Source organism: Protopterus annectens, chromosome 5.part1, assembly GCF_019279795.1.
Source record: "Protopterus annectens isolate FY-2018-M chromosome 5.part1, PAN1.0, whole genome shotgun sequence".
Lineage (NCBI taxonomy): Eukaryota > Metazoa > Chordata > Ceratodontiformes > Protopteridae > Protopterus > Protopterus annectens.
In genome coordinates, this window is record NC_056736.1 from 357,395,518 (window position 1) to 357,415,561 (window position 20,044).

The 20,044-nt window shown below is 38.7% G+C and overlaps 1 protein-coding gene across 1 annotated transcript in view; it reads left to right on the forward strand.

Annotated features, from left to right (window-relative positions):
* The window catches only part of PDE2A (phosphodiesterase 2A), a 1,720,394-nt gene that overhangs the window by 1,123,264 nt on the left and 577,086 nt on the right, over positions 1–20,044 (forward strand). Inside the window, exon 10 of the mRNA XM_044072778.1 lies at positions 17,177–17,251. Coding sequence (XP_043928713.1) covers positions 17,177–17,251 — 75 coding nt within the window. The remainder of the gene's footprint in view (positions 1–17,176; positions 17,252–20,044) is intronic.

Genomic DNA, 20,044 nt, shown 5'->3' on the forward strand with positions numbered 1-20,044 from the left:
AAACCTGGTTAAAACCAACAGCTAAAGATAATGAGGTAACACCCCCTGGCTATCAAATACTTAGACATGACAGAGCTGATAGGAAAGGTGGTGAGGTCGCTGTTCTCTACAAGTCAAATCTAACAGTCACAGCAGATATCCAGCAACCACCTCAAGACAGTAATGCTAAAACCATAATTACCAAACTTCTAATTAATAAAAACAAATGTAGATATATTGTCTGTATCTACATTCCCCCAGGTAAAACTGCTAGCACTCTAGAAGATATCATAAAATGGTTATCTAGTAACTACCCCCAAGAAACCATTATTATTGGAGACATTAATATTGACTGGAACTCCTACTCCTCTGTATCCCCCACTACCCATATTAACCTATATGGGTTTTCACAAGTCATTACTATTCCCACTGGGCTTAATAAAGCCAATAACAAAGAAAATACCCTAGATTGGATACTTATCAATGGCCTTCCCAAGTTATACAAGTCAGGGACTCTGCCCGATGACTTAAGTGACCACTGCCTCACCTATATAATTAAGCTCAAAGCAGACAACTCCCAATTACCCTCCTACAAAACAATACGATCCAACAAAAACTTTAACCTCATCAACTTCCAAAATGAATTCAAGGCATGCAACTGGTCTCCCCTAAACCTACTTCCATTGGATGATGCAGTGGAATACTTCAATAACAGATTCCTTGCCATCCTCGACTCCCTTGCCCCTACCCGCACCATCAGAACCAAAAATAAATCAGCACCATGGCTTTCAAAAGATACTAAATCTAAAATCATACTTAGAAATAAATCTTGAGCCACTTGGTATGCTACAAAAGACCCACAACATCAACTTAGATATAAACAATTAAGAAACAATACCAAAAAATCTATTATCCTAAACAAGAAGAACTTCTACTACCATTTCCAACAGAAAAACCATAATAAACCTCAGAAATTCTGGGCTGGCATAAATAAGCTACTTACCCAGGACATACTCCTACTCCCGCCCCTCTAGCCTCTACCCATGATTCACCAGAAAACATTGCAAATACCTTCAATAGCATCTTAGATATTATCCAGACCCTGGCCAGCCAACTCACTCCCATCTCCTCGAACCTAGATAATGACAAACATAATACCGCTTTCTCCTTTAGCTTTCAACCTGTTCCTAACACTCTTATCCATTGTCTTATTAAGAAATTAAAGCCTACCACTCTGGCTGCTGACCTCCACCCAGCAGAATACTTGCAAAAGGCTGCTGACATCATAGCCTACCCAATTTCAATCCTGATAAATAGAATATTATCTGAAGCCTGTGTCCCCTCAATTTGGAAAGTATCCCATGTTATACTTCTATATAAAGGTAGTAGCTCCACAGAACTATCTAACTTCAGACCCATTGCCATTCTATCTCCACTAGCTAAAATAATGGAAAATGCATCCATACAAAACTCATGAACTACTTAATACAAGGCAAGCTGCTGGCTGTTTCTCAACATGGCTTTAGACCATTCCACAGCACCACCTCAGCTCTTCTCTCCTTCTCTAATATCATTAACCACAACTGTAGAAGCAATCTACTCTCCACTGCTCTCTTTCTAGATCTATCTAAGGCTTTTGACATGGTTAACCATCAGTTACTCATTCAGACCCTGAAAGGCTTCTCCCTAGACTACTACTCTCTCCAAAGGTTTCAATCCTATCTGAATGCCAACAGGCAGTCCTATGGCAAGAAAAGCTATCATCCTGTCTACCCATCTTCTTAGGAGTCCCACAGGGCTCAATACTAGGACCCCTTCTATTCTCCATGTTTATTAATGACATCCACACCATTATTCCTAAGGCAACATGTATTCAGTATGCAGATGACTCCATGGTGATCTGCTCAGCCACCTCACAAGCTGATCTGCTGTCTTTAACCCAGAGTGCATCCAATACCATTGAAACCTGGCTCACTAATCACTGTCTGTTATTAAACTCTAAAAAAACAAAGCTGCTCCTGTTCACGCCCAAGGTCCAACCCTCCAACCATTACCATAATATCTAACAATGGGACCATTATCTCCCCTGAAGCAGAAACCAAACTCCTGGGAGTCACAATAGACAACCTTATATATGATGCACATGTCAATCAAACAACTAAACCATAAACAAAAAACTTGGATCCCTTTACCAGCTTAAACCTTTCCTCACTCTTCTTGCCAGAACTGCCATTGCCTGCTTTCATCTTCTATCCACTCTCCTTTATGCCTCCCCCCCTACTCACAGGTCTGCACATTACTAAAATTAACAAACTATTCCACTGCTATAACCATATAGCTAGATTTGCCACTGGTTCAGCCTATAGGACTCACCATTGTTACAACCTAAATCTTCTAGGGTGGCTTGAACTTCCTTCCCTACTACAGTTTACCCAGCTCACAATAGCTCATAAAGCTCTCTACCACCCTGGTAGTACACCAGCACTCAAAAATATTGTCAGCCCATATAGTAATCACAGTATACTCCGCTCACCCAATAGACTATTTATCCAAACCATCGAATCCAACAACTCAGCTGGCAAAGCCTTATTTGCCAACTCGACTGGTAAAATCTGGAATCAACTCCCGACCGACCTTACTCTTCAACCTTCACATACACTGTTCAAAGAATATCTCAGAAAACATTTTAAACCACTCTGGCTATGCCCTTGCTCTTAACCTGACTAGCATTATCTCTGTGTCTCAAAGACTCTAACTCAGTTGGATATTGCATGCTAAGTAACTTAATGAAGAATTAAATAATTCTATCTTCTATCTTTTGTCCTACCATGTATAGTATAAATAACCGATATAAAATTTGCTTATACATTGTGTCTCATGTATTCTACAAACTGTCTGTCTGTTATAACTTATTGTATATATCAAAGTAAATATATCCCTGGGGCCTCCACTGAAAATGGACATGTTGGACTATCCCGGTCAACAAATGTAAAATAAAATAAAAATAAATAAATTTGTATCATCTTCACTTATTTCTGAACCTTCTTCCTTTTCTGTCTGTTTCTTTTACTTTCTTACTTAGCAATTCATGTTCTCTGTTTGTCTTCTGTCACATCTTTCAAAGCTTCACTCTCTGTTGCCACTCTCTGTTATGTCCTACAATCTTCCTTCCCCCTTCTTTTTTCTCCTTTCAATCCATCCAAGAATGACATGTTTAATCATATGTAAAACATTTCAATTCACATTCTCTTACAATGTATCTAATTTCACCGTGTGTAGCACTCTCTTTTATCACATTCATTAATTAAATGACCTGACTTTCCACAATGAAAACATGTCTTAGGTTGACTCCAGTACCTTAAAATACCCTTTCCCCCTCCAGGATTTATCAAACTTAGAGTATGCACTATAACATATTTTTTTCATTTTCAACACAGTGTTACATTTCCAACCCCAGTTCATAAACTTCTATTGCCATAAATTTTATTAATGTGCATAATATCTTGGCATATTATTATCAAATGTCTTTTTAAAGTCTCTTTTTCAATATCAGTTCTAAATTGAAGATGAACTTTCTTAATTTCTCTTTTAAAAGCTTTAAAAGCATAACAGCTCTGAAGCTGACAGTCTTTTCTTTTTTCCATATTCCTGTCTCAGTTTCAAAAATAATGTCACAAAATGTCTCTTTATGTAAATAAATGCTCTTATCTCCTCTGATTTAATACCAAGAGAAGAAACAACATTGTCCCATATTTTATAACATGTCCATTTCATCATCTGATTCGCTAAAGATTCTTACAGTACAATATTTTTCTAACCTATAGTTCTGCTCCATTATTAATTGTACCCTTCTTATTTTTACCATGTCTGCATGCTTCATTCTCATTAGGGATTCCCCCTTTTTTTCCTGTTTTGTGCTTTTGAATCCTGTAATCTATCCATCACTTAATCTCAGGATAAATCCTGATCATTCTCTAGCTCAATTTCCAAAAGCAAACATTTTAATACATCATCCTGCAACCCTCCTGACTGGGGGGGGGGTTGTAACAATGCACTCCTCTCTCACCTCGACCACTTCACTAAACAAATGCTGCTGAAATAGTAACTCCAAATCAGTAGAAGACACAACTGCCTTCCTTACATATCCTGACACATCGTCTGACCCCACAAAATGGCTCCTCCTTCAATACCTTTAGCAGTGTTGTCTGTGAACAACTCGCTCCTCAACAAAGCGCTTTCTGATCACATATTCTCCATATCAACAGCTTCCTCACCATCATACACTCTCCCAAGCTCCACCATGTTGTTGTCCTGCTTCCACAGGCTATGACTGTGCCCAGAACAGAAGCAGGATGTACACTGACCAAAGGTATTCTCCCAACAACACCAACAAGAGTAGAACAAGTTCCCCAATGTCCAGGCCATATTTCCCCTAGCAGCATAAATACCATTACGGTTTTCTCCTGAAGGAAATTACTGGACTAGTGGGAGTAATCCAGTCCTAAAGGATAAATGAATAAAAAATAAAACAAATGATAGTCAGACCATATTCTGACTTAGGAACTAGAATATCTTTGACTAGAGCCAGCTATGCTTCTAAAGAGAAGAGGTGAGTCAATTTATAGCATAGTTTTAATTAATATAGACTGTTGTTGAATATTGTTTCTGTGTATTTCTTAAAAGATATGGTAGAGGCCAGAAGTAATTAGAGTTATATTTGTTGACAAATATAGGTGATTAGATTACCTAGAACATCTTAAAGAATAAGTGGGATTGTTTAATTTGGTCTTTGTGGTAAGGTAAACACCACAGTTGCTGATTTTATTTGAATTTATGGAAAGTTTTTTGCATTATTTCCAGTGCTGTAATTTGATAAATGTGGAGTGTATTTCATTTCCAAAGATAGATATGGAATGATCTCTTTTCAAAGGAGAATGACATCAGCTTATATTGTAATGTTTAGGTCAGGATGATAAGTCACTATTAGAAAGGGGAAATAAAAGTGGTCTTAGCACTGAGTACCTAGCAGTCCATAGTGGGGTTCTTTTTGTAAGATATCATTTTAACCACTGGATTTGGCAAGGGTAGGAATATGGACTCTCTTCTCTTTAGCATCCATTTTCCTTTTGAGTCTCTAAGCAAGTGACTTATCAGCACAGTATTCCCAGGTCAACATAGGAAAGAGGCACTTGTGTCATTTCCAGGTTTCCCTGATGAACCTATGACATTGGCTCCACAAGTAAACAGCTTGCTTCTGCATCATTGAGCTGTCAATCTGCTCCACAGTTTTTTTGTCTGTGCTGACAGGGGAACTTCTGCCTTCATTTCTGTATGTTGTCATCATACAACACTACCATGTTATTTTGCTAGTGTTTCATGGCAGCAATGGGCACTTCTTCCTCTTGCTGTTTTCAATGATAGCTTTGGCTGGCTTGCCACTACTGTATATTTTAATGCATTGCCTGCTTCTTAGCAAGATATTGCCTTTACTGGATTGTGCAGCCCCTCTTTGCATTTATTGTTTTCAAGTATATGCCCATGCTTGTCTCTGGTATATTAAGTATGAACATTTGACAATCTTTGCACAATTTCTGTTTCTAAGGTCACAGTGATGTATTATTATATTTATTCTTATACTTTGGACTGCTGCTTTTAATGGGTGTTTACTTTTGAAGAATTCTCTATTTATCAGAAACTGTGGAATATTATTTCATGGTTGGCAGTCCTCATATTTCCTTTTTGACAGTCCTCAGTAACTACATTACTGAGTTATTCCAACATTCTTTATTCCAAACCAACAAAAATAATCTAAACAGGGTAAACACTGTAACAAATAAAGAACACCTCCAAAATACATAAAGGATAACTCCACTTTAATAACGAAAATACACAACGACTAAGCGCTTTCGCCAAAAGTTATTGTGGTTTCATCAGAGTCATAAGGAAGCAAACCTAAAACAAACATTTATATACAGCTGCCCATTAACCACATCCAATCAAAACAGAATAAATCATACTCATCATAAATCAATGTCTTGTTTGACATATTAAAACAATTATTTGGCAAAGTAAAATCATAACATTTAATTTAGAAGTATGTCATGATGCTAAAATCTTCATAAGAAATAGAATTTTTACTAATCCAAAAATATATATAAATATATCAATTTGAATCTAAAATTTAATAAAATTGAACTTTAAACTAAAATTAAAACCAAACTGACTATACATAGAATATAAGCGACAGTTAAGGCTAAATGACAGTATATCATTAGTTCCAGTACTGAAACAAAGGGCTAACAATGTATAGTCATTCTGGTTTTAATTTTAGTTTAAAGTTCAATTTTATTAAATTTTAGATTCAAATTAATATATTTTTATATATATTTTTGGATTAGTAAAAATTCTATTTCTTGCAAAAATTTTAGCATCATGACTTACTGCTTAATTAAATATTATGATTTTACTTTGCCAAATAATAATTTTTTTAATAAAGGTTCATAGGTTCATACTAGGCTATCTGCCCTAGGGCATTTATAAGCCTAGCCCGAGTGTGTGTGGCTTTCGCCACCCCTTGGAATGAGAATACTATGCCCATTTAGGGTTTAGTTTACTGTGCCTCTGTCTAGTAGTGACACAGAAGTGACCCCCGGGGTAAACCTACAATCTCCCATCCACTCATCAAGATTTCTCTTGAAGAGAGTCAGTGAGGGCTCTGCCTAACATGGACTGAGATTCTGTTCCAGAGTGTAGGGAGCCTCTGGGTTACGAATCTGTCCCTCCAGCACGTCCTATTTATTTCTGTGTTGAGGTTCAAATCTCTCGCTCTCATGGCTCTGGTGGATTTGGATTTTCTGAGGTGGAGCATGTCCATTAATTCACGATTGGACATGGCCTTGTACATCAGACATAGATCGCCTCTGAGTAGGCGGTATGTGACTGAATAGAGCTGGAGTTTCTTCAGCCAGGCAGCATATGACATATGTTTGAGACCCTTGATCCTCTTGGTGAGGTACTTTTGGGGTCTTTCTAACTGCTGCAGGTGTCGGGTAAGGTACATCCCAAATGGGGCATTGTACTCAATTATGGGCCTGATAAGGGAAGAGTACAGGGGCACAATGACCTCTCTTGATCTAGATGTGAATCCTTTCATGATAAGGGGGGTAATATAGAAGGTCTTCCTAACCACCTTGGCAATGTGAGTGTCAAATGAGAGGTTACTGTCAACTTGGGTCCCTAGGTCCCTGATTACTTCTTCCGTTAATGGATTACCACCTATGTGGTAATTTGTGGGTACTTTGTTTTTCCCAAAGGGTATGACTATACATTTTTTGGCGTTCAGTTTAAGGCCATGGCTCTGGCACCAGTTATCCATTTCTATGAGGCCTTTCTGAAGGATGCTTGTGTCCGCTGGAGTATCAATTATGGCGCCCAGTTTGCAGTCATCTGTGAACTTGGTTAGCCACAATCCTCCTATGTTTGCTTGCACCTCGGAAAAATAAATGCCGAACAAGAGGGGTCCCAGGACCGAGCCCTGTGGGACACCGCTTGTGACTGGCTTAGAATCTGACATGGCTCCAGCAATTCTGAACTTGTGGGTTCTGTCCTTGAGCCAGTTTGCAACCCATCTTATGACATATAGGTTTACGTTTAAGCTGGTGAGCTTGTCTATGATGCCTGAGTGGGGTATTGTGTCGAAGGCTTTTGCAAGATCAAGGTAGGCTGTGTGAACTGCCTTACCCTCGTCAATGGCCTTAGTAACTGTTTCAAAAAAGTCGACCAGGTTCAAAAGGCAGGATCTGCCCTTGATAAAGCCGAATTGGGTAGGATCCAGTGTCTGTAGGTCCCCAGTGTCTTTGTTTATGAGTTCCATAATGATCCTCTCCATAGCTTTGCAGACCAGGCTCGTCAAGCTTATGGGGCGGTAATTTCCAGGGTCCATAGAAGCACCTCCTTTGTGGAGTGGGACCACTGTTGCTGTACACCATTTTTTGGGTATGTATCCTGTAGTAAGGCTCTAAGATTAAACAGCAGCCTTATGTGCGGGTTTAGTTCCTCTTGGAGTTCATGTAGCACGCAACCCGGGATACCGTCTGGTCCCATTGATGCTGTGTTTTTAGCTTTGGAGAAGGCAGCCCTCACCTGGACATCTGAGATGTCAGGGAGGCTACACTCCGCTGGGATAGATATTTCTCCTTTTGGGGGGGGGGGGGAGAGAAATTTGCACTGAACCTGTCTGCCAGTATGTTGGTAATGTCTGTGGGTTCAGTGTATTTTTTGTCATTTTGGACTAACTCTGAGCATATCTGGGAGTTTCCACCCAGGTTTCTAACATAACTAAAGAAGGCCTTGTGATTGTCTTTAATGTCTTTTGTGATTTTTCTCTCGAAGTTGGCCTTAGATGATTTTATGAGTGATCGTAGTTTTTTGCTAGTACTGATCAGAGATGCCTTCCCTTTTGGGGATTTTGCTCTGTCATGTAGTAGCTTCCTCCTCCTGTTGTAAAGCTTGTTTATGGCTGGGGTCCACCAGACAGGATGCCTGCCTTTGGGGGAATGGGTCTTGGTTTTATTTGGGATTGCATGATCCATGCATTCTTGAAGGTGTCCATAGAAAGCTTTTATAAAGGATTCAGCGGTGTGGGCTGTGGTTTTCACTGGCCCAGGGGCCTTGAAGGATACCACTTCAGTCTTAAGAAGTGTGAAGTTAGCTTTTGAGAAATTCTTCACTGTGGTCTTTTGTGCTGGGGGTGGGGACAGGATGTGGATTTCCAGTGAGATTAATTTATGGTCTGATCTCACCAATGAGGGGTATACTTCCGGTGTGGAGCATTGTGTCCCCATGTTTGTGATGATCAGGTCTAGTATATTATCTCCTCTTGTGGGAGTGGTGACTAGTTGTTCCATCGCATTTGAGTTTATGAATTCTAGGAACCTTTGGGCTAGGGTGTTGGGGCTTGAGTAATGCTCCAAGTCTATTTTTGGGTAGTTGAAGTCCCCCAATATGATGGTATTTGGAGAGACAGTCATACTCTCCAGTGTCTTCAGGAAGGCTGAGTGGGGTTCCTGAGTTTGAGAGGGTGGTATGTAGCATGCTACAAACTGTAGGGCAGTTTTGCCTATGGTTAGTTGCACCTGGATGGTCTCCGATGCTTCGTGCGTTGCCACTAACCTGGAGGTGTGGGTATCTTTGATAAATATGGATACTCCCCCCTCCTTTTGTGGTTCGGTCCAAGTTTTGAGGCCGAAAAGCATGATATGAGGTATAACCTGGTAGTGCTGGGGTACTCTCCAGAGCATTGAACCAGGTTTCAGTCACTGCACAGACATCGATGTTCTCCATACTGAGGAGGGCTTCAAGAGCATGCATCTTGAGGTTTAGACTTCTGGCGTTGAGCAGCATTACCCTTAGTATTTTTCCACTTGTGTTTTCTAGGGCGGTGGGTTTGTCTTTTGAGCCTTGCCTAAAAAAGGCATTATGGGGGTGGCAAGAGCCTTGACCAATATCCAGAAGCCCAGGGGTGACAGGTGCAAGCCGTCCCTTGCGAAGCAGCGTGGCTTGTCAAGCATGTCATCCCAAGCAGACAGACATTGGATCCCCTTAGAATGACACCAGTAATTGAGCCAGTTGTTAAAGCTGATCATTTTGTCTTTGTACTGTGGCATCATTCTTGGTGAGGGTAAGATGCTGCTCAGGGTCATGGTCATACTGGCCTGGGCTACATAATCAGAGAGCTCCTCTATGTCTCTTTTCATGTAGTCCAGGGAGGTACGTCTCAGGTCATTCACACCGGCATGGACAATGACTGAGTCATATTTGTACTTGCCTTGGAGTGACCTGAGTGCTTGTGTGATGTGGCGGATTCTAGCGCCCGACAGGCAGCTTACTGTAACCTTTTCCTTGTTCAGTCTGGTGAGCGGGACGTCAGTGTGTCTGACTATGGAGTCACCTATTACAAGTGTATCAGGCATGTTGTTTGGCCTTAAGGGCTGTGACTGTTTGGCACACTGACTTTGTGAACTATGTGTCAAACCATCTGGCATTGATGGTGTATGATGAGTATGATGTATTCTATTCTGATTGGATATGGTTAATTGGCAGCTGTATATAAATGTTTGTTTTATGTTTGCTTCCTTATGACTCTGATGAAGCCACAATAACTTTTGGTTGAAGCACTTAGTCGTTGTGTATTTTCATTATTAAAGTGGAGTTATCCTTTCTGTATTTTGGAGGTGTTCTTTATTTGTTAAAATTCTTTCTTCCAAACTGTCCGATGCCCACATTGAGCTGAGAAATATATGGAGATTTAAATTTGGTGATGGGCTAATATCAATCACAAGGACCAAATATGTGCGAATATACAGAGATACTTTATGGATATCCCGCACATTTGTTTTTGTTTTTTTTTTTCATTTTATCCCATTTTTGGGTAGTGCACTTGGTTTTTAAGGAATAATACCTTTAAAGATTGCCCTGCTGCAGCTAATGCTAATGCTAATAAGACAACCACTAAGGTGGGAACCATCCAAATGAGAAATTCATTGATTGTTATCATATACTTCCTTCGGTAATATACTTCATAGTTAGAATATTACAGAAAGGAGATTTGGGGCACTTTTCAGTTCCTGATATAATATTATTAATGGCTGAGTGTTCCAATCCATTTTCATGCAGGAAAACAAAAATCCACAGTGTTTTTAATGATATAATGAATATTCCTTCAAAGCTGGCAAATAATGAGACCAAGAGTTGTTATCTCTGAAAATCATCTAGAGCTAACTGAAGACAATACAAAAAGCTACTTCAAATGCCAGATGGTTTGACACTTTTTTTAAATAGTTATTCATTTTTATTTGCTTCACATTCTGTCAGTTTGGACACTGGCATATTTTGGCAGGTTCAGCAGTCTTTGATTCATCTTTGGGAAAATGGGATTTGCAAGTATAATTTACTCTTATTAATGGAGCCACAATTTTCCCAAGAGCAATTTTGCATTAGTTTCATATGTCCTGAGGAAAAAGTTGTTTCCTATCATTTCTCAGTCCATCTCTTTTCTGTACATCTTGTCCTGTTGCTGTTCATAGTAGTAACAAGTTGAGTAAAATATCTATCCCCAGCATGGTTTCCTGCCCATCCTGATGGATTCCTAGGTATTCTGAGGTAAGTTGAGAAATAGTCTCTCCAATACATGTGGGGTGGGACCTAGAATCTCTTTACTGTGGATTGATCCTGGTAAATCTCCAAAGGGAGGTGACAAGGGGTCATCCTTATTAAATAACCAAACTATCTCAACTGGTTTCCCATAATTTGGATGAGTGATGTCTTTACTTCAAGATCATGCTAGAATTGCCAAGCTTTTCAAATTGCCATGTAGACTGTGCCCAGCAACACTTTGAAGGAAACTTATTTCTGTCACTTGTATCTGAAATGTCATCTTTTCCATCACTACCCAAAGTTCATGACTCTGGGTGGGGATAGGAAGCAGACAGACCAGTAAACTGAGACCTTCATTCTAAGATTCAACTCCTGCTTTATTACCCCATTGCAGTAAAATGCCTGCAGATCTACTGCCACTGGTCAATCTACCAAACGCCTATACCCCCAATAATTTGAACAAGATCCAAAGATTATTATACAACTTCACAGAAGGTTGCTCTTCTTTCACTTCTCTCATTCTGTGGTCTCTCTAAAGGTTCTGCCCTTGGCTATCTCCTGTAGTACAGACAGATGCTAATAACATTTGTCTACATAAATGTGCAGACGAATCTAAACTATAAATCATCATAAACTCTCATTCTCATTCAGTCAAGGTATTGATCACACTAGTAGTTCTAATCACTTTCACCCTAAATTCAGAGAAAGGTAGGTTAGTCCCTTTTGGAAACCTTTGTTTACCAGGGGGTAAACAGCTGCATAGATACAGCTGTACCCCATAGGAATAAGTGCAGGCCAAACCCCCAGAAACAAACCTACATGGTGGAACCATAATATCAATATGTTTTATAAAAAAAAAAAAAAAAAAAAAAAAAGGAAATAATTTTGACAAAAAGTAACACAGTAATTCCCAGAATGTTAGAGCCATTGTCTCTGAAATAAAAAGAACAACTCTGGAGCACACTAAAATCCACCAAAGCCACATTTGAGGCTAAAACAGCTACCCAAGCCCAAGACAATCACAAGGCATGTTTTAGTTATGTCTGTAATCTCAAAAGCACAATGCAGCAAAGAGCTGAGCTGAATGTGAACAATGTTAGCTACATTGAGGCTGAAGATACAGTGAACCTACTGGCCAATACATTTTACTCTAACTTTGCCCCTCTCTCCCCTCCATCTGTCCGACAATGTATACTTGAAACTGGCTCCTCCCACAAGACCAAGCCATAAAACTACTATCAAAAGCTAACAATACTGCACCAGTAGTTTCTGTCAATATCTGTGGGTGCATCTTAAATAGCATGAAGCACAATTTAGCCACACCCCTAACAGTACTGTTCAATTTCAGTCTCCATACAGCTATAGTCTTTCTACTGCATAAGAGAGAACCTTCCATAGATCCAGGAATTACAGACCCATAAATTTGACCAGCTTCATATGCAAAGCCATGGAAAGACTTACCATGGAATTATCAATCATTGAACCCATTTCAGTTTGGATTCATCAAGGATAGGTCATGTCTACTCAGCCTAGTGTTTTTTTGTAAAAAGGTCACCAAAGCAATGGATGAAGGCAAATCAGTACACATTGCATACCTCAACCTGGCCAAAGCGTTTGACTCAATTCCCCACTCTAGCATAGTAAAAAAGCTAAATAAACTGGGAATAAACCCCTATGTCACTCACTGGATTGCCAACTGGCACACACATAGGATGGAACCAATCAAAAATAGGGGAAGTTACCTCCAAAAAAAGACCAGTCATCAGTGGAGTCCCCCAAGGTTTTGTGATGGGACCCCTCCTGTTTAGCATCTACTTTTTTGAATTAAAAGCCAATACCAAAGGGCACTGGCTGACTAAGTGTGCAGATGACTGCAAGCTAGGAGCAGTCAATGAATCTCCAAATGAGTTAGCCATACAACAGGAATGGACTGAAATTAAATGCCAAAAAATGCATAATTATGTCCTTTGGAAAGTCATATACCCCAGGGAACTGCCACACTGACAATATGCCCTAAGAGTTAAGACAGTTGTTCAGGATTTGGGAACTTATGCGGACAGTGGCTTAACTTTTGAACAATGTGTGTTTACTGTTGTAAGAAAGTCTTTCTGTATTGCACAGCTTATAAACAAAGGAAGCATGTCTAGATCTAGGGTGTTAAACCTTTACTCAGCCCTCATTAGACTAGTTACTGAATATAATGCTCCCTTTGGCATGTATCTGTCCAGACAGATGCAATGACTGGAATGCCAATAGAGATACCTTACTAAAAGGATACAAAGCGTAAACAACATGTCCTTTGTGGACCTTCTCAAAGCCCTGTCACTATACTCGTTATCATATAGACTGCTAAGAGGTGACACGTGTCTGGCATATAAGGCATTCTCAGACCCATTACTGCTGGATTTACCACACATCAGTAAGTTAAATGGCATAAAAAATACTTGCTCTAGGATATTCCAAACCTTCTCTACAACATCAACAGAAAGTTTGAGGGACAGGTCAATCTTTCAGAGGATACATATGCTGTGAAACAGGATCCCCATCCACATAAAACAATGTTCACCCTGTCCATTTTCAAGTGCAACTTAGGTCTATGGATGGGAAACATAAAATTTGACCCAGGACTGCCAATTGTACAACTAATGGACAGAGGCAGCTCCCGAATGCCTTAGTCCATCTGTGGATCTCCTCAAATTATTTGTGGTACAATCCCAGTTATTCTCATTAGAGGTAATTTATAATTATCAAGCAAGGGATGGGTAAGGCAAATTTATAACAAAATGGGATAGGTTATTTCAAGCACAAAAAGAGAAACTGGCTAGGATTAAAATGGCCCACAAGGACAGCTAGCCTAGTACTTACCTCTGATTTTATGAACCTATGAAAAAATAGTGCTGCTGCAAACAATCACTTAAATGGAATGCAACTTAAGACTTACACCAGAAACTGGGATTTAGGAAATTATGTGCACAACAACCTGTCCTTAAATCAGTATATCTTCAATACTGTCAGAAAATCTCTATACCTCATCCAAATTGCAGTTTGTCATAATTTTCTTTTATTCTGCACTCATCCTCTCCAGCATAGAAAACAATGCTCCATTTGGCATGTGCATCTCTAAACAGCTCCCCTAACTAGCATAAACCCACCTTATAATCAGAAAAAAACAAGGTTTAAAGAACCAGTCGTATTCAAATTGACTAAAACCCGTGTCATTTGTTTCTGTGGTCTAAAAACTCCTGTGAGATGATGTGCGCCTGAAGACTTAGCATAATGGCTAAGGTCCTCACCTCATAGACCCTCTGAGTTATGTCAAACCCTGCTCTCTGTGACCTCTGTTCTCACAGAATGAAAAGGTCCTGAAATAATAACCATTACAAATACCTAGTTCTGTAAAAAATATCAGCAAGTCATTATTTTTTGGAAAAATCCATCTGCTAGCACCTCTCTTACCTAAGCAGCAACATTATTCTGTATTATAGACAATGTAAAACTATAGTAACATTAAACTTTATTTAGATTAATGATTGGGATTGTGGCTATTCATCTTAGTGGTCACTGCTTACAAATGTAACTATCCCAACTTAACATTAACACATCTCGGAATCCTCTATTCTTTCTCTAATTCTCCTTTTATCTAACTTTTCCTTATTTTCCCTTCCATCTAGCATAATTCAACATAAAACTGATCTGTCTATTACACCTCCTACTATCATTTCCTTCTTCTGCAAGCATTGTTGCCTAAGCCTACAAAGTAAGAACAGGGACTGCTCTTCAAAGACAGAGAACATCAGCTTTGTCTGCATGGCCACCATCATCCAATCAATTAAGAAGTAAAAGTTAGCAAGTATCCAAACATTGGGTCCTAGAATCTTCCAATTGAATAATTCCAAGGAATAGCACCTTTAACAAATACAATGTCTGTCAGTATTTACTTTGCACCCTGTACAGCAGAAATTGTGCTGACGGAAGCAGCTCTGCATAAAATTAAACACAGCACTTCAATATTTAAAACAACACCTGTTCTTCATGTACCATCTGCATGACCCTGCCAAGTATGATGGACATCCTGTACAAAACAGCAAACAGCCTGACTGCCTTCACCACAACTGGACTTATGTTAATGGATTTATGGTACTATATATGGGTGACTACAAACTGCATCTATGTGAACAATTAAATAGATACGTGAAACCCACATGCACACTAAGGAAACAACCTTCCTAAACTAATCCATTTTACCCTTTAGTAACAAAGCATTTTTTGAGGTAGTGAACTTTGTCTCTCACATTCTTATTATATAAACACCTACATAGAGCTTACACCAACACCTACAAAATGTAGTACCATAGTAAATATATAATTGGGCAAACACACATTCAAAATGTCAACTCTTCTTGAAGAGCTGCATTTGACCAGTCATAGTCATTTGTTGTTATGACTGAACACTGCCTGATCATTGTTTAACTTGACTTCCATCTTACCATAGTACATATATCAGACATACGTGATATTCATTAAGCTACTAGCAACAGTTTTGTCAGTTTGCTTGCTTTAGCTGATTAAGTGGTCAGGACTATGGTCCTAAAATCAGGACTATAAAACAATTGCTTATACAGCTATTCCATCAGTCAGTTATGCTGATAATAATTACATTTTCTAAGGCGGTAGTTATACAAGTGCCACAGATGCTCAGCAGCATCACATACAGCCAAATCAGTTAAAGGAAACAGTGTCATTAAACATAAACTAATAGTGATTGCTATACAGAACTCTTAACAGCATGGCCTATACTTCAGGCTGTCCTGTAAGCTATAGTCAGTCTGTTTTCACTCATCGGTCTGTATGACACAGTCTGTGAGGTACACTGTGGTATTTTTGCAGGTAGGATGGTCTACGCTAATGTCTTCCTTTACACCCATGATTACCACCCTAAAACGAAAAGTTTCCTATCTCACAAAGAAATGCTAATAAGCTTTTCTTCTTATTTCTAACCTTAGGCTCCTTGTCTCCCTGCCATCAGCCCCTTTATTTTAGTGAGTTACACCCACATGAACCTTGTTAAGGGGAAGTCGTTGAGTTACAAGGACCATTATGCTGTAGTTGGATAGCTGAGTGGCAGGGGCCATTATGCTGTGGATGGGATAGATGGCTGGGTGGCAGGGATGATAATGCTGTGGATCAGGTGGGTAGTTTGGTAGCAGGAAGCATTATGCTGTGGATGGGATAGATAGCTGGGTGGCAGGGATGACAATGCTGTGGATGGGATGGATAGCTTGGTGGCTAGGGCAGTTATGCTGTGGTTGAGTTGGAAAGCTGGTTGTCAGGGATGATTATGATATGGATGGGATACTTAGCTGGGTTGAAAGGAACATTATAAGGTGAATAGGATGGAAACCTAGTGGTCATTATGCTGGATGGGATGAATAGGTTGGTGTCAGGAAAAGTTATCCTGTCAATAGAGTAGCAGGGACTGTTATGCTGTGGACTGGATGAGTAACTGGACGGTAGGAACCATTATGCTCTGGATGGACAGCTGGGTGACAGGAACCATTATGCCATGGGAGAGATGGGATGGATAGTTGGGTGGCAGAGAACATTATGCTGTGGATAGGGAAGGATAACCAGGTGGAATGGAGCATTATGCTGTGAATGACATGACTTTTTTATAATCTTTATGCACTAGCCCTCCCATGAGATGCACAACATACAGTCTGTCAGGTCAGGTATTTGCTCACGTAGATATATACATATGCTGTATAGACAGGACTTGGTGCTAAATGCTCATTACACCCCATACAATTGTTATTGAGTCCCAGCCTCCACTAAGAGACTATCATATTTAAGCTCTTCATCTCTCCAGAAAGGAGGCTAGAGTTGCATTCTGTCTGGGTTGATAGTGGCAATGGGGGATGTTTTGTCAGGACCACAAAATTATCCCTCATTCCTATGCACTATACTAAAATGAACTATATTAAAACAGAAATAAACATTGAGTTTGTACTTGAAGAATTAATTCTCCTTTCTTTGCTATCCCTAGCTCCAGCAAGAGACACAATCACCATGCTGTTGTCTGTTACTTGTCTCTGAAGATAATCACCAGCTATTCTGTCAGGTAAGACTATACATACCAAAGTTTGCATTAAGCAATAATTAACTTCATTGAAATTTCTGTCTCCTACCCTGCAATTGTGTATGTTGTCATGTGCTTTTCTACTAATCATATTACTTTGGGTTATACTACTCTGTGCATTAGTGTGTCCTACTTGCACTTTTGTTAAATCCTGTATGTAAGCCCAGCCCCAATATATTTAAAATGTCCCTGAAAACATAAAACCTGAAGGACCATTCATTTCATTAGTGAAACTGTGCAGATTGTTAACCAGCTAGGTGCATGTGCATGCTACTATGTAATGAATATATATCCCTTGAAATGAATTAGAAGGCAATATTAAGTCTAATTCCGAAATCACTAATTTCTGATATTTCTACATTTTTGAATATATGAATGTCTTATTGTACTAATAAAATGGTATATTTTCTGTTTGCATTCGAAAGTCATGAACAACAATTCTATAGGTTAAATACTTTTGGCATATGCTTAAACTCTGACAAAGCATAAGTTTATTTGATTCTATCAAAGTTTATTTCTCCTTAGATTGATATCATATGAATGACTGTCTATATAATGATGGTTTTGAACAGAAAGTAAAACACAAGTAAATCAAGGCTTAATTTCCCAACTCAATTAGGAGCCCAGAAGAGACAATATGATTTCAGTACAAGTGGCCATCACATCACAAATGTTTGTTGTGTAATACGTCTCAAAGAATTTAGAATAACAGGATATTTGTAATATAAATATTGATCATTTTATAATACTAATAATGTTTTTTTATAATAATAATAATGCTTTCCTTTAGTATATCTTAAAGTGAGAGTAAGACATAAATATTTTTAAGCTGAGAGCCTATCCATTCCACATTCATGACCACCTTGTAAACAGTATTATAAATAAGGTACTCAGTCCAAGTGCTACCCTAGTCTAGTTACTGTATTCTCATTTTACATAGCAAGTTTATTACGTGTATCGCCATTCCTTTTATACTTTGCAGTTATGTTAGATATTTGTATTTTTATTCATGGCTTTATATGTTTAATGTTTGTTAACCAGAGGAATGAACTGATGCAAAGACTCTTTTCAGAGAAGTAAAATGAATAGAAGGACTTGCAGATAAAATATAAAATGTATAATACTTCACAGCAGACCAAAAGAAAAATACATATGCAGTAGTGATAGAAGCACATAATTATTATCACTTGGATGTCGTACGATGTATAATAGTACAAAATGTAAGCTTTTATAATGTAATACATGTTAGAAAATCAAAAAAGCACACAAAACTGGATCCACAAAAATAAAACAGCTTCGGAATACGGAGAGGAAGTAAATAAGTGCTAAAAAGCAAGCAAAACTCAAAAACACACTTTATTTAGTCCAAATAAATCAAATAAAAATTAAACAAGTGCTTTTGTCTCCAATGTTGGAAACTTTATCAAGAAACATGTTAGAAAATGTCTAATCTAGTAAAAACTAAGAAATAACCAAGGCAGAAAAAGACAAGAAAAGATATATAGAATACATTTATAGTACTTCAGTTTCCTCCCACATTCCAAAGATATGCAGTAGGAGGATTAGACATTCTAAAATTGTCAATAGGTGTGAATGTGTTTACGTGTGCGTGTGTATGTGTGTGTGTGTGTGTGTGTGTGTGTGTGTGTGTGTGTGTGTGTGTGTGTGAGCACTGACTCTAGATGATTGTCACTGTTAATGTGACACCCCCATCCCATATGCAAAAATATGAAAAAGGGGATTATGGAAGGATGGATGAATTTTGTGTGGCAATGTAAGAGATGTTATGCTGGCTGATAATGAAAAGGCAGAACCTTAACAAATAAAGAAAAATGTTATCCACTATGTCTAAAACATGTGCATTAATATTAATTTAATAAATGCTGTTTAGCTTGTTTCTAAACATTTTGTACGGTTGAATTTTGTGCAGTTTTGAGATGCAGGCACTGTTCTAGAGAATGCTGTTTACGTTGCTGATAATGTAAAGGGAGGTCTACTGAATACAGTTCCATTATACGAACTAATTGCAGAAATATTGTTATTGAACTAAGGCTGACTTCATTATGGTGGGCAGTGGGAATCACTGCTAAGTATAAAGATGAGTGAATTTAATAATAATACAGATATAGCTGCAGCTGGCAATCAACTGGACATTTCTACAATGAGACAGTGGTGTCCTTTATTATCAGAAAGGTGAATAAATCCTAAAATATTACCTATAGTTATCTGAAGTGGTACAGAATTAGCAGGGAAACTGAACAAAGTCAGGGGAAACATATACTCTAGCCTAGCCTGACATTGTTCAGAGGTACTTACTAGGCTGTTGTTCTCTGTAGCTCCCTTTCCTTCAGTATAAACAGAGTAGTAAGTTTATAGGCCAGCCTTAGATGAAATGAAATATCTTTAATACAGGTCCCTGTTTGATTATGTAAAGGCTTCTGACGTTCCAAGACATTTACAGGCAGTTTCTGTTTCAAGGGGCTTTGAGGTAGGCTCAAGACTGTATGGAACATGAAAGGTTTTCCATCTTTCATTATCTTGATGGTGTTTATGGTAAGCTGATTTGGGACAGTGTAATTGGAAACCGATTGGAAATCTAGTTGGGGGTCATTTTTTCAAACTCACAGAAGGTTTACAGCATCTTATTAAGTAAATATCACCCGAATGGAAAATGCAGTCAATATCAGGTAGATCATATGGAGATTCTTTATGTATAAAAAAAATAACAAAGGTCCAAGAATGAAGTCTTGTGGAACATCTTTAGTGAAACACCAT